The sequence below is a fragment of the Cervus canadensis genome, chromosome 12 (genome assembly GCF_019320065.1).
Source record: "Cervus canadensis isolate Bull #8, Minnesota chromosome 12, ASM1932006v1, whole genome shotgun sequence".
Lineage (NCBI taxonomy): Eukaryota > Metazoa > Chordata > Mammalia > Artiodactyla > Cervidae > Cervus > Cervus canadensis.
Window position 1 is genome coordinate 15,934,036 of NC_057397.1, and position 16,166 is coordinate 15,950,201.

General features: G+C 42.9%; 1 protein-coding gene and 1 non-coding gene across 9 annotated transcripts in view; one reads left to right on the forward strand and one right to left on the reverse strand.

Moving 5' to 3' along the window:
• The window catches only part of LOC122451179 (cuticle collagen 19-like), a 369,564-nt gene extending 356,733 nt beyond the window's left edge, over positions 1 to 12,831 (reverse strand). For 2 of the 8 annotated variants that reach the window (XR_006272329.1, XR_006272328.1), the window contains exons 1-3: positions 12,479 to 12,831; positions 9,888 to 10,040; positions 6,253 to 6,378 (exon numbers count right to left, since the gene is read on the reverse strand). Coding sequence is in view for 3 of the 8 variants with exons in the window: in XM_043483781.1 (XP_043339716.1) it covers positions 9,938 to 10,040; positions 12,631 to 12,827 (300 nt within the window). In the remaining 5 variants the exon portion in view is untranslated. Of the gene's footprint in view, positions 1 to 3,226; positions 4,407 to 6,252; positions 6,379 to 9,887; positions 10,041 to 11,692; positions 11,724 to 12,478 lie in introns of those variants that run through there. The other 6 variants (XM_043483781.1, XM_043483780.1, XR_006272331.1 and 3 more) reach the window with 5 other exon arrangements.
• LOC122451555 lies at positions 9,880 to 10,043 on the forward strand. The gene has a single exon (XR_006272452.1). It is a non-coding gene; the product is annotated as a U1 spliceosomal RNA (small nuclear RNA).
• Positions 12,832 to 16,166: the final 3,335 nt, after the last annotated feature.

Here is a 16,166-nt window from a genome sequence, read left to right on the forward strand (position 1 = left end):
CATTCAAATCCGGACAGTTTGAGAGTGAGAGGGACTGTGGTTAATAACTAAACCAGGGCAATGGGAATAAACCAAGACTGTCCTGAGAAAAAAATAGGTCACTCTAATTTCAACTCTTAGTTCATTTGTCTGTGTCTTCCTCTAGATATTAAGCTCCCCGACATATTTAGCTTATTCTCTGCTCTAACTCCAGCACCCCACATAGTACCTGACATGGAAAAGACATTCTACTTCAATCATGGTCCTGTATCATGGCAAGTGCATGCTAAAGTCTTCTCTCCCAATCTACAATCCTTTAGGTGTAATAGCTAATTTATAACATATGTTCATTTTACATAGTGCAGCAATTTTCCAACTTTCTTTTGCCCAGTTAATTACTTGTCCTTCTAGATATCTGAACCCAAGTGGATTAGGGGACATTCCTGTTTTTACAGATAGCATCCTGTCTTTACATCTTTTGTTTAACCGCACTCTATCCTAATTGTTGGTTTATAGTAGGTATCAGTCCTTGAGCCTCTGGGCTCTCTTTTGTGTCTACAGCAGCATTTAGCACAGATCCTGTCTCAGAGTAAGGGAATGATACATGCTATCTGAAAGAATCAAAGGATGGATTCATGGGTGAACAAATGAAATATTCAGATTGAAAATGAGAAAATCCCATACACTAACTTGTCCTTCTGTTTGCTTAATATTAATTATTTAGATGCTTGGTAATATACGTAGAGGTAGCATCATGGATCTTCAGACTAATACAAACCTAGAGGTAATTCCATACATTAGTTAGGTAGAATAGTATTCTAGTGTATAATAAAAGGCTAGATCTGACACTGTGGTCACCCAGGATGTGATGTACTTAAAGGTGAAGTAGAGCTAATGTTCATGTAAAAATCATCCTATGATATTTGTTGCTAGTTAACATTTTTATTGAATCTCATGGGAGAACAAAGAGAATGATTAAGAGCCTAGAAAATAGAATTCATGAGAAAAGGTTAGAGGAACTGGAGTTATTTAGCCCAGGGGAAAAAAATATGTAGCCATTCAGTGAAATCTCATTATCCAATATCAATTTACTCAAACGAGGGCATAATTTAAACTGACAGCTATGTTTCCAATGAACAAATGACCTACTCTCCTTTAAAAAAAAGAAAAGATCATGAGAAACTATTAATTCAAATATCATTTTTTTCTTTTTGACCTCTTCTATTTTAGATTATCAGGGATTTATTTTATATGGAAACTTCTGGGCTACATTCTTCATGGTAGTGCAGGTATCAGTTTATCAAATATAATCAAAAGAAATCACCCCCCACCCATTTCTAGCACTTAATTTTCTCATTTTAAAAATTAAAATGAGGGTATTGGTTCATTTATTCAATAATCATTTATTGAGGACCAACTGCATGCCAGATTTTGTGCTAAGCCCTAGGAAAAGAGAAGTTATATAACAGATGATTTTCATTATTGTGAGCTATTTTCATCTAAGCCCCTCCCATACTAACCTTAAAGGTCCCTGGCAAAGGTCCCTAGGTTGAGACATCTCCAAAGTACAAATATTTCACCTTTGGGAGAAGGAAGACAACAAATTAAGACATTATCTGATTTCCTTTCACCCAGTTGCTTTTCAGATGAGCACCTGCCCAAAAGAAAATAGGATACAGAACAAAAGAGTATTGAAAAACAAAAAAGAGTAGATATTTTAAGAGCTGAAAATTTAAAAAAAAATGTTAGCACCAATAAGTACCTAAGAGTTAGCTGAGAAATATGAAGCTGACAGAGGTTAAGTTGTATACTCATGGTAACACAGTAAGTTAGTAGCAAATTGAAAGCTACAATTCTAGTCTCCTAGTTATCTTGACTTCTGTCTAGAATTCTTTCCTCGTCAGTACTAGTCAGACACTACTGAATGAGTGAACTGACTATTAATAATAGGAACTATTAGTATGTGACTGCTAATATACCATTATACTGCAAAACCCAATATAATGACATAAACACCTAAAGATTTATCCATTCATATATAACTTGGAGATAAGGCGTCCGTACTGCTATCAGGGACCCCGACTCTTTCTGTCCCTCTAGTCTACCTTTTTTCGTGTGAGCTTTCAGTCACAGAAGGGCTGCTGGAGCTCCGGCTCTCACAGTCTTCAATTAGGCACATTTCTGTCTGGTATATATTTAGGGTCTTTTACTAAGTGGAAGAAAATGAATATTAAATAGGAACTTTATATTCTATACCATATCATCATTCAGAGACAATTTTCCACGGGTCTTTTGCATTTCTGCACGTCTTACAAGCAAAAGCTCTGCTTTGCTTTGTTCTAGGCTTTTTCCTGAATGTTTGCATAGCAGACAACCATGGAAGCTAGAGATAGAAGATAGAAGGCAGGCTTATCTACTGTCTAATACGATACAGTCAAATGTTGAGGCAAAGATTTGACAGTGCTTGCTGCTCATTGTAAAAAAGATCCAGATTCCCTGAACTCAGTACTCCTCCCCTGTAACACTTCTTACTGTGCACACTCAGTTGCTTCAGTTGTGTCCAACTCTTTGAAACCCCATGGACCCTAGCCCCCAGGCTCCTCCGTCCATGGGATTCTCCAGGCAAGAATACTGGAGGGGTTGCCATGCCCTCCTCCAGGTGACCTTCCCGAGCCAAGGATTGAATTATGTCTCCTGCATCTCCTGCATTCCAGGAAAACTCTTTATATCACATGACCTTATTTGTGTCACTTACCCTATGTGAACTGAGGCTGAAGAACCTGGTTTAAGAAAATGGTGTTACCCTGGTTACTGTTCTTGCTATAAATAATCAACTGTCCTCTTTCTCTGACCCTGGAGTCTCCTGTCTTAAGCCAGCCTCCACGAAACTGTGGAAGGCTAACTTATTAGCTTGCAAGCAGAGTGAAATCTTAGACTGTTCTTGACAGTTATCCATACCTTTCTTTGTATGATGCAATATCTAAAGGGTCTAACTCCCATGCATCTAGAATAGAGTCGGTGACCAATACACACTTGGATAAATAAATAAATGACTAAGTGAAATGCTCAAAGGACATTTTAATACATCAGGGCACTTGGTCTGATGTCCTGGCTCCAACCCTTATGAGCCTCGTGACTTTCAGCAATGTCACTTACCCTGTCTAACCTCAGCTTCTTAAACGAGTCATCCACATTTACTGCCCTCTCTTGCTTACAGCTCCGTTTACTCCCTAAGCTACTACTGCTGTTTGGCTTTGGGCCTCATCAACGCCACAAAACTTCCCTTCCAAGGTCTCTGGTGACCTACTAACTGCCACAGCCAACTGACCCTTCTTCGCTCCCTATCTTATTCCTTGTTGCTCAGTTGACATTTAACTCTTTCAAATTCTTTTGTCCTTTGTCTCTGTGAATTCTTTCTGATTTCCTTTAATCATCCAGTAATTGAACTCTGTCTCTTCTTCCTTTCTTCACCCTTAAATGCTGACATGCTATGAGTTTCCATCCTCTGCCTAGCTTTGTTCTCACACTATAGAATAAAGTCTACTTTAAAAAAAGAAAATCAAAACACCTCTATTTACCATTTGTGTGCTGATAATTTTCAAATCTCTATCTCTAGCCCAAACTGTTCTTCTAAACTCCAGACCTACATTTTTTATATATTTTTATTGGTTTAATTAGAAGATAATTCACAATATTGTGATGGCTTTTGCCATATATCAACATGAATTGGCATCAGGCATGCATATGTCTGCCTGAATCCCCCTCCAACCTCCCTCTCATCCCACCTCCTCTAAGTTGTCACAGAGCACTGGCTTTGGCTTCCTTGGGTCATATACATCAAACTCTCAGAGGCTGTTTCACATATGGCAGTGTATACGTTTCAATGTTATTCACTCATATCATCCCACCCTCTCCTTCCCCCACTGGGTCCAAAATGTCTGTCTCTTTTCTGCCCTGCAACTACCATCATCAGTACTGTCTTTATAGATTCCATATATAATGAGGTGGATGAACCTAGAGCCTATTACATTAGTGAAGTCAGAAAGAGAAAGACAGACCTGTATTTTTAATTGCTCATTCACTGTCTCTACCTGCATGTCCAATGAACTTTAAAGTAAAACACATTCAAAAGTCAAACTTAGTTATTTTCACCCTTTTTGGGACCCTGTGGGACCTGGAATTCCTCTCTTGCTGAATGGTATCACCATCCATTTCTGGGGACTAGGACCCACACCAGGAAACTTTTAAATGAAGGACCTTCAGATAATGAAAATCTGCCCTCACGTGTCCAGAATCTTATCTTCCTCAGGTTCAACAAATCTCCTTAATCCATGTCTGTGCTCTTCATGTCACCCAGTTCTGCAATCCTTCACCATCCTGCTGATTCTCCTTTGAATATGTTGAGGGTGCCTGGTCTCTCTCTCTGCCTATAATTTGACAGAACAATTAGTGAACAAAGGGCAGCCTTTACAACTGAGTGGACAACAAAGGAACTCAGCCATACATACACACGTATCCATTCTTTCCCAAACTACCCTCCCATCTAGGCTGCCACATATCATTGAGCAGAGTTCTCTGTGCTATACAGTAGGTCCTTGCTGGTTATCCATTTTAATTACAGCAGTGTAGCACTAGCTTTTCTAATCATCCATTTACCTCCTTTTACCAGAGATCTTGACCTCTTCATGAAGCTTAGAGTCCCTGCTGAGGACCTTTCATTCCAACCTGAAGGACTCCCTGGCTCAGGAAGACCGGGTGGTTGAGAATTCTCTCAACTCTCCTGAACTGGGAATGCCTTAATCACTGTTTAATTTTCAAAGGACAGTTTTGCTAAACATAGGATTCTTGGTCAACATTTCCTTCTTTCCTTCAACATTTCAAAGACACTGACCCATGTCATCTGACTTCTGAGGCTCCCCATGAGAAATCTGCTCTTGATCCTCCTGGCAAATCTTCTCTCAGCTTCATAAACATTAATAATGTGCTTTACCAGTGTCTCACACAATAGAACATTTTCCTATAGTTTCATCAAGTCAGTTAAATCATCACACTGCGACCAGAGTTTGAGGAAAAAGAACTGAATATTTCAAGTGGAGACATTATGAGGTCTTTAGAATTATTACTAACTTTCAAACTAGAAATGAAAAAGTTGCTGAAGCCTCCTACAGATTTTAATTTCTAACAAAGTGAATACCAGTCTCTAATATATTTAAAGAAAAATCTCTTTGGGACCTTTTACCTAAGTGTAAAGGGGCCTTGAAGCTGAAAAGGGAGAAAAACCACTGGGTTTATCCCAGCCACGATTGGTCCATTTCTTGCTCTGACCTCACAGGGCATCATTGTGATGAAACTCACCAGAACCCTTTATAAGACCTCAGCTGGTCTTGTCCGCAGAGCCCTGGAAGCTGATTTTCGTGACCTGACGGCTGGACCTATAGCTAGCGAGCGTTTTTCCGTGTTTTTGCCATTTTGTTGATTTTTTTTTCCTTTTTCTCTTTTTTCTTTCTCTTTTTCTCATTTTTTTAATTTGTGTCTTATCATTTTTTTCTTTCAGTTTTAGTTTCTCCTCCCCATTTTTTGTTTTTCCCCATTTCCCCCCTTCTTTTTCTCATTTTATCTTATTATTTGTTTTTAGTTAGTGTTGCTAGTGTTAGCATAGAGACCATCATTGACATAGTTATAGCAGAGTTGGTATAGCTACTAGTTTGCTAGCGTAGATAGTATAGTTAGTGTCAGCACTGTTAGTCTTCTCCATAGTTAGTGTGGTGGGTATAGTTAACAGGTTCCTAGCATAGTTAGTATCTGCACTGTTACCATAGTTGTTAGCATTAGAATAGCTGTATAGCACGGTTAGCATACGCAGTATTGTTAGAACAGTTAGCATTCTTAGTGAGGGCTTAGTGGTAGAGTTAGTATAGTTAGGTCATTAGTATAGCTTAGTGGTAGTTAGTGTAGTTAGGGATGCAGGACTTCACAGCCATCTCGACTAACAAGATGGCTCGTATCGCAAATTATGACATCCTTCACACCCTTGGCGAGGGCCAATCCGCCAAGGTGAAATTGGCCCGGCATCGTCTCACCAAGGGACTGGTAGCCATCAAGATCATCGAGAAGACAGATCAGACCAACCTCCGGCAACTCTTTCAGGAGGTCAGGGCCTTGAGAAGCATGAACAACCACCGAAACATTGTCCAACTCGTCGAGATCATAGACACCGAGGAGACTCTCTTTTTAATCATGGAGTACCTCAGTGGGGGAGACTTAGCCACCTACCTGGACGCCCAAGGCTGCCTGACCGAGGGGGAGGCCCGAGGCGTGTTCCGCCAGCTGGTCTCAGCCCTGCGGCACTGCCATCGGCGGGGCGTGGTGCACCGGGACGTGAAGCCGGGCAACATCCTCCTGGAGGCGAACAAGATCAAACTCTCAGACTTTGGCCTCAGCGACCAGTGGCACCCCGGAAAAAAACTGAACACCTTCTGCGGCACCTTTGAGTACATGGCCCCAGAACTCTTCCTGGGGCTGCCCTACACAGGCCCAGAGCTGGACGTGTGGAGCCTCGGCGTGGTGCTGTACACCCTGGTAACGGGGTCCGCCCCCTTCATGGGACGAGATTTCCGGGAGCTGCGGGACTGCATCTGCACAGGGCACTACCGTGTGCCCGAAGGCCTATCAGGTGAGATAAAAGACTTGATGCGCCGTATGTTAAGGCTCAACCCGGCCAACAGGGCGACTTTAGATGATGTTCGGCATCATCCTTGGCTGAACGTGGGCCTGGAAAGGCCACTCCCGCCAGCCTATGGAGATTACCCTGGGGTGACAATGGGGATGACACTGGGCTGGTCGAGGGACCAGATCCAGGGCAGGCATACAAGCACTGGCAGAGACTCGAATGGACCCAAGGTGCGGGCCCGCACCATCTTTGTGAGGCCGGCTGTTTCCTCCGACCTCAGCAGCCAAGAACATACGCCTCCCGCCAGCCCTGAAGTGTCCACGCTTATTCCCGACTGGCTTTGGGAGACCATGGAGCAGGAGAACCAGGAGTCAAGGGAGAAGACCAGAGAGCCTGCCACTCCCTCACCCTGCCTGGAGGCGAGGACCGTCACCCCCAGCTCAGCCCCCTCCACTCACAACACCCGTGATGGCCGCAGCGCCCCAGCCACCGATCGCGCCGGTGACCGCCACGACACGTGCGGGACCAGGCTCACCTGTGACGCCTGCGGCGGGCGTGACAGCAGCCACACCCGTGATACCAGCTTCACGCGGGACACCAGAGACGCCTGCGATACCAGCCTCACCCACGGCGCCCTAAGCACCCAGGACACCACTGGGGCCTGCGACATAGAAGACGCCCGTGGCGCCCGCGATACCTACGGCGCCAGTGTCCCCAGGGACACCAGAGGCGCCCGTGACACCGGTGGTGCCCACGGCACCCACGATCCTCATGCCACCGTCACCCGGGACAGCAGGGGCACCTGTGACATGAGCGGTAAAACCCACTGCCCCCCAGATGTGCCTGATGCGGGAAGCTCCACCCTTGTTGGGCAGCCCCAGAATTTGTCTCCAGTCACTCCCCCTGGCCTCACCCAGAAGAAGAAGGGGGTGGCTGGGAGAATATGGAGAGGTCTCCTTAAACATCTTTGCTGTGGGCTGCCCAGCAAGAGGGGTAAAAAAGTGAGCCCAGAAACACCTAGGGGATGACCTGCCAAGCCCCCTGGGACCTGGGCATGTTCCCACCTGGATGATGGGACTCAAACCCAGCACCTCCACCCCTTCAGACGAGATCGGGCGCGTTCAGGGTGGTATGGCCGTAGACACCTCCACCCCTTCAGGAAGCCTCCTGTCCAAAACCCTGACCAGCACAGAGGATGCTCTGCAGGGACCTGGGCGACCAGAAGAGGCACCACCCTGGCCTGGCTGCCCCTCCTCCCCTGCTGGGTGAAACTTCAGAGACTGGACTGTCCCCATCCCCCACACTTCTGTCTTCCATGTGGTGGGGGAGAGGATAGTTATTGCCAACTCCTTGGTTCTTCCCTTGGTTCAATCTTATTAAACTTCAATGCTCCAGAAAGATGTATCACACTCTCTTTTGCATTCTCTCTGGTTAGAGTAGTGTGTAGGCATGTAGTACTTGGCGTTAATGAGCTAAGAATTAGCACAATCATCCCCAAGAGCAACAGTTGCTGCACTGCAGGGTAGAAATGCAGAAAGAGTGTATTATTCCCCTGCACTGACATTATCTAATATTTTCAGAAGGGGCAGAGGAAACTTTCGGTCCCTGCAGCTAGGGCTAATAGGACCGGGACGTCTAGGATAGGATAATAAGTCCTGTGAACCAGCCAGTGTGTGGTGCGCTCAGGTCCCTGTGTGGATGCCTCTCCTGAATATGCTGCAGGAGCTGGGCGCGCTCCTTCCCCCATGGGCAGGCACCCTGAGGCGTGGCGTTTTTTACATTTTCTGACGTGAATTATTTTTAAAGTCTATTGAACTAAATAAAATGACAGGTGCTGCTGCTGCTGCTGCTAAGTCACTTCAGTCGTGTCCGACTCTGTGCGACCCCATAGACAGCAGCCCACCAGGCTCCCCCGTCCCTGGGATTCTCCAGGCAAGAACCCTGGAGTGGGTTGCCATTTCCTTCTCCAACGCATGAAAGTGAAATGTGAAAGTGAAGTCACTCAGTCGTGTCCGACTCTTAGCGACCCCCTGGGCTGCAGCCTACCAGGCTCCTCCGTCCGTGGGATTTTCCAGGCAAGAGTACTGCAGTGGGTTGCCATTGCCTTCTCTGCATAAAATCTGAGGCCTGTGTCTTAACTGATTTTATGAATTATGCTTCCTAAATTGATGTAGAGTTAAATAGGATGTAATTAACTCTTCTTGACACACCCGAGTCACTGGGTGCATGCACAGGGGCCCCTGGTTATCTGAGGACTGTGCTCCAGCCAGGCGACTCCCCAGGTCACATCTCACCCTGCCTGTGTTATGTTATATGCAACTGCCATGTAACGTATATGTTCACAGACAGTAGAGAAGAGTGAACACTATCCATCCTGTGTGGCAGGTGAAAACGTTTGGAGACTCGCTGTTTTAAGTATGCCTTCTAAATATATAACATAAAATACAGGACCTCAAATTAGTACTTTGAAATAATTTTAGTGAAGACTACAAGTCACAGAGGCCTGCGTTGAAATGCCAGCCTTCTTGATCCTACTTGGGCAAGTACTTGGACAAGTTACCTAAGCGGCTTGAGCCTTACTTTGCTAATGCTACTTAAGAATTAACTAGGAATTAACCTACACCTTGCACGGTCGTATAGAGAACGTGGCACAGAGGTGTTCACTATTACAGAGTAACAATTAGGAGCAGAGACCCAGTCCTCCATCTCTGTGTCCCTTCAGTTACCTAACCTTACTAGTTTCCTAGTCTATAATACGATCACCTTTTAGAATTAGGGTGTTGTAAAGATTAAATGTCTTACAACACTGCCCGGCAAGTAGCACACACTAGCTACGTGTTAGTTACTATTAACATCATTATCATCACCACCACTGAAATGTTAAGTAAACACTGCCACATTATCAGATTCATTACTTTTCTACTATATGAAAAAATGCTCCTTGAAAATTAACCTTATGTAGTGAACTGATTATAATATAGGATGAACTCACACACTCAAAAGAGTTTTTATGCTGATTTTTAGAAACTTTAAATATACAAGAAATTATCTGAATTACCATTGATCATGAATGTTGACAAGATACATACAACAAATATCCATTTTCAGTGAACATATCCCTTCACAGAACTAAAGCATATCACAAACTGATATGTCTATTGTAGTTTCTCCCCAAAGATTTCAAAGCAGTTTAAAATAATTATATATAGCAATTCTCAAAACTTACAAGTATACTTACCTGGCAGAGGAGATACCATTATCAAGAAGGTGGTTCTCCCAGGGCGAGGCTCACCCATTGCACTCCGGTGTGTTGACCTCTGCGATTTCCTCAAATAGGGGAAACTCGACTGTGTAATTTATGGTAGTGGGGGACTGCGGGGCGCGCTTTCCCCTGAAAAACAAAACTTACAAATTACCAGAGAAAATTGCATCTGAGAGCAATCAACATTTTTCTCTAAAACTTTTGCTACATAATTACAAAGTGCTACAGTCTAACTGTTGCAAACCTGCCATTCATCCAATTAGTCAGAACACTGACTGCATGTCCACTGCACAGGCAGGCACTGGGCCAAACCCTGTTACAGAGTAACAGGAAAGGCGAGACCACAGCGACAGTGGGCGCTGCCAACACTGTGATTAAATGTTCCTGAAATGCTGTTTTCCTTAAACAGTGAAAAGAGTAAATTGTATGTTCCAACACTGGAGTGCATTAATAGTTAAGAGTTAAGTAACTTCATAAAAGTGACAGTACAATATTTTCCCCAAGGAGACTAGGATTAAATGAAATAAGCATCCGTCTCTACTGCTCAATTACTAAGTAAAGGTAAATGACCACTTTAAATGAGTCAAATAACCTCAAGAATGACACTATTTTTCACCCATCTGAAGGAGAAAGTTTTGAGAAAATCTTAAGTTAGCTGTTACATGTCACTTGTAATCTATCAGAAATAAAGTACATTCACTCAGTTTCACTCAGCATCTGAAACTGAATTTTTGCTGGGGCGACTAGGGTCAATTTACTAATCATGCCTTCCTTTGATCAACCATTTTTTCTTAGGAGAGAAAAATCTAGCCTTAATGCAATCATCAAACAATCTAGAATTCATACTTTTTATCCTACATTTTACAAAACAAGATTTTTCTCAAGTAGCTACCTGTTTTAAAGAATTTAACATATATATTACCCAGCAAAATTGCTCTGCCCAAAAAAAAAAAAAAAAAAAAAATGCCATCTTGACTCCAAGTTAAGTAATCTTAGTGCTTCAAGTGGTCATCGAAAACCTGAAAGTGGACAAACAGCCAACCACCTTTTTAGTACCTACCTCTCCAGAAGAAAGGGCTGTTAGACAAATGCTATTAATATTGACAGCAATTGTATCAAACTGACACGCAGGAAGGTGCACTTCAGGATTAAGTACCTTCCTTGGAGTTCATTATTATGAACTATGAATGTCACATTAGAAAAACTGCTGTCATTTCATTTTATGAATGCTGAATCAGGTAGCTTTAGTTAACTGCAACACTTTACAAACAGGCTATCAAATAAGCCCCAATTACCAAGTTGTTCCAGACACAGAGCTTCTGTTTCTATTATTAAGTGTAATTAAAGAATAAAAAGGATCAGTTTATTTTTCTTGATACATTAGTCTAAAACGATCTCCAATAAGTCTCTGAACACCCAAGTGACTGAAATTCCTTGAGCTATACAAAACACTCCTCTGGAATGCCAGTCTTCCAAATGGCAAGACTATAAGAACACACAACTGATACACATTCTCCACATTACACATGAAGGGAGAAAAAGTGAAAACAAATGCCCCAAGTCTTTGTCTTCTCCAGAATGGCATTTTGTAGCACTGCAAGAATTCAGGCATTTCATCAGTATTCTGCACACTGGGGGACATTCAGTAACTGCTGGTGACAGATGAGTCGACAAGAAACTTCACCAACAAACAGTATTAACAGGTAATGTTGCAAATCAGTCATGGAACAGCGGGAGAAGGAACTTGGAGGAGTTCAAAGAGTAACAATCCTAGGCCAAATTTTACATTCAGAGCAAATCAATCACACACTCCTCCAGGGAAAAAAAAGAGAGAGAGAGAGATTTGGTGTGACCCAGAATAATCATGAGGACCACACACACACACACACAGAGCAAGTGCCAAGTCCACTACAGTTTGACAGTCATGCATTTGGATAATTATAGTAGAAACGTGTGTTTTGGAAACACAGCTAAGGCCACACCCTAGGACCGAGAACCGGGACTTTAAATGCTAAGGATCTGCGGTCCACGCAACACCTGAATCGGGCGGTATCGTGGCACAGGTGGAAGGGGTCGGGGCACCAAGATCAAGGCAGGTGATCAGGAGGGCCGCGTGTCCGGGCGAGGCCTGGTGGAGTCCGAGGGAGAAGGGGGTGTGGATCCGGGGACCAGCAGCGGGAGGGAAGGCGGCCGCTGGGAGGAAAGGACGTGGGAGTTCCGGGTCGGGGGACGGCCATAGACGCCGGAGGGGAAAGCGCCCGGAGCCAAAGGCCACGGGCGGAGGCAAGACTGGGCACGGGAAAGGGCGGCGAGCACGCGCGGGGAGACGCGAGGGGAAGAAGGCAGGGGCGGAGAAAGGCACAGCCGAATGAATGAGCGCCAGGGCGGCCCGGGGCGCGGAGGAAGGGCCCGGGGCGCCCGCGGAGATGCCGCCGCACGCCAGGGGTGGGCGCCGGGGTGGGCGCCGGCCCCACCGCGCCCGCCTCTCCGCCAAAATGGGGTCGCGGAGCAGACGAGCCAGGGGTGTGAGAGAAGCGAGGAAAACGGGAAAAAAATAAACCAGTCACCCTCCCCGCGAGCCTGCAGGCGCTCTCTCTCAGCCCCGTTCCTCCGCCCTCCTCGAGCCGCGGCGGCAGCTCCTCAGCAGCGCTAGGGGGAGCCCCGGGCCCGGAGCGGGGCAGCGGCGGCGGCGGCGGCCGGACCGGGAACCCCTCCGCACCTGCCCCTGTGGCGGAGCCGCGACGAGCCAGGCGGCGGCGGCAGCGGCGGCAACGGCTCCTGCGAGCGGGGAGGGCAAATGAGCCGGATGTACAGGGTAACGGCGAGGAGGGGGAAGGGGCAACGCCAGGAAGTGAGCCCCGCGGACCTGTCCGGCCGTTCGCACGCGCCGCGCGCCCGCCGCGCCAGGTAAACCATCTTCCTTCCCCGCCCCCTTTGCTCCCGCCCCTCCCCTAGGGGGCGGGGCGAGGCCGGAAACAGGCGGTCTGGAAGGCTCCGCGAGGAGAGGAAGGGGGCGCGGCTACCTTCTCCGCTACCCCGCCCTCCTTAAAGGGGCAGCATCTTAAAGGCTGAGATGGCTTCTGGGTGGACCCGCGTCTTGCAGCCTTCTCATTTTACAGATGGAAAACTGAGGCTTGTCCAAGATCACACAAAACTGAAAGGTAAAGCTAAGATTTTAACTCAGGTCTGCCTGAAATAGGTTTTTGGATATATAAATATGTACATATCCTCAAACACATATTTCTTTGTATAACATGTAAAATTTTACTTAATATTATTGCTGTTCATTACAGTATGCATCTAGTCCTCAAAAATGATTTTTGCATTTATCTTAAGCTTTATATCCATTCTAGAAATTATGTAGACACAGTTTAACCTATCTCATTGTTCACTTCCCTTCTTTAGATCTATAGTCACCCATTCTTTAGTTTCTTTTTTTAATCACTTTGTTGAGGTATGATTGCCATACAAAAAGCATATTTCAAGTATATAGAGCTTGATGAGTTTGGAGATAAGTATATATTATATCCATGAACCATCACCACAATCTATGTCATAAACATACTCATCACCTCATCGCCTCCAAAGGTTTCCTCCTGATCTCTTTTTTTTTTCTCCAGCTTTATTGGGGTATCATTGACAAAACTAAGTTATTTAAAGGATACAATGTGATGATTTGATATATGTATACATTGTAAAAGAATTCTTCCCATCAAATTAGTTAACATGTTTATCATTTCATAATTTTACCTTTTTGTGTGTGTGAGAATGAGCACATTCTACTCTCTTAGTGAATTTTGATTATAGAATATTGTTATCAAATATAGTAAAGTTAGCACATCAGACCTTGTTTATTTTATAACTAAAAGTCTGCAGCCTTTATCAACCTCTGCCTGTTAGTCCTACTCCCCAACTCAAGTGGATTCCCAGGTGGCCCAGTGGTAAAGAATCCGCCTGCCAGTGCAGGAGATGTAGGTCTGATCCCTGGGCTGGGAAGATTCCTTGAAGGAGCAAGATAAAACCCCAGATAAACGACTAAATGAAAGGAAGAGAGGCAACCTTCCAGAAAAAGAATTCAGAATAATGATAGTGAAGTCGATTCAGGATCTCAGAAAAAGAATGGAAGCAAAGATTGAGAAGATGTGTGAAATGTTGACAGAATTGTGGACATCACTGCCACAGAACACACTATAGGAAAAAGAATGAAAAGAAATGAAGGCAGCCTAAGAGACTTCTGGGACAACATTAAACACACTGATATTTGCATTATAGGTGTCCCAGAGGGAGAAGAGGGAGAGAAAAGACCTGAGAAAGTATTTGAAGAGATAATAGCTGAAAACTTCTCTAACGTGAGAAAGGAAATAGTCAACCAAGTCCAGGAATCACAGAGTCCCAGGCAGGATAGAGTCCCGGGCAGGATAAACCCAAGGAGGAACACATTGAGACACATAATCAAACTGACAAAAATTAAAGACAGAGATAAAATACTAAAAGCAACAAAGGAAAAACAACAAATAATATTCAAGGGAATGCCCATCAGGCTATCAGCTGTTTTCTCAAACGAAATTCTACAAGCCAGAAGGGAATGACATGATATATTTAAAATGATGAAAGGGAAGAAGCTACAAGCAAGAAAACTCTACCCAGCAAGACTCTCCTTCAGATTTGATGGAGAAATCAATAGCTTTCCAGACAAGTAAAAGTTAAGAGAATTCACCACCAAACCAGTTTTACAACAAATGCTAACGGAACTTCTCTAGGCAGGAACAAGAGAAGGAAAATATTTACCTATAGAAAATAAGCCCAAAACAAGTTACAAAAATGGTAATAGGACCATACATATCAATAATTGCATTAAATGTAAGTAGATTAAATGCACCAACCAAAAGACATAGACTGACTGAGCAGATGAAAACATGTGCATGTATGCAATTCCGTCACTCTGCTTGACTCTCCAAATTGCATGCAATTATTTTATATTGTTAGGCTAATCATGTTCTATTATGGCTTGCAATTGTAATTATCTTTTATTTTTGTCTGGCTATTGATTGTGAAAACTGATAAACATCTTTCACTATTGTGATTACGTAACTATTACTCATTTAATACCATTTATCATGATTGGTCAACAGAAAAATAATAGAATTCTATATCATCAAAGCTACCACTTTATAGAAAAATCTGTAATCACTTTTTAAAATTCAGATGCGTATCAGAATTATCTTGGAGTTTTTTCAAAAAATACAAACGTCCAGGTATTGCTTCTTCTTTTGACTGGAGTTCCAGATATGTTTCTAATGAGCAGCCATATTTAAAAACAACTGGACAATATGAGGACGTTTTACTTTTATCTAGTCTGTTTCACTTTTCCCATTTCATATTCAATGCTCTCATTTAATTTAGTTTATGTTTTCCAACTTCTCCATCACTTTTTTTATGTTCTTTCTCAAACTTTTATTAAACAAAGTAGAAAATCTCCTGTATGCATACATATAAATAATGTCTATTTTAGAAAATTAGGAATTTTGCCTAGCTAAAAATTTATGACATTTTGATTCCACTCGCTTGACTTATTATGAATAAAATGCTATTTTTCTAATTTAGAAAAATAGATACACAACAAACAACAAAGGTTTACTGTGTAGCACAGGTAACTATAGTCAATATCTTATAATAACCTATAATGGGAAATAATTTCAAAAATAATATATGTATATGTATAATTAAATCACAAAAAATTTTACTTTATGAAATTTAGTACTGTTTATCTTTTTGCCAGTTTTTCTAAATGTCCTATGGACACCTGATAATAATGTATGAGACACAAAATTTTAAATATATTTGTGTAGTATATAAGAATAATATAAATTAATAGAAATAGAAATTTATTACATTTAAATTATGAATGACATAATTCAAGTTGCTTTTACTTTTTTCTGCACTTGATAAAGTATTCTCAGAGAAATGTTAATATGTCTCAGTATGATTATAAACATTTTTCTTTTTCCTTCATTTCTTTTGATTTTTGATTTATGTATCTTTGTTTCTTTGTTTTTTTAGTTAATGATTTATGATGTCTATCTTCTTTGTGAACTGTACCTTTTATCATTAAAAATATTCATCTTTGCTTCATTTAAAAATGAATTCAATTTAAAAAAGAAAGACTGAGGAGAGAGGAAAGGAGAACTTTACTGTAGCATAATGCATATTATTTTATTTTAAGCTTAGTTTCAAGGTCATCTTCCAGTATTGTAC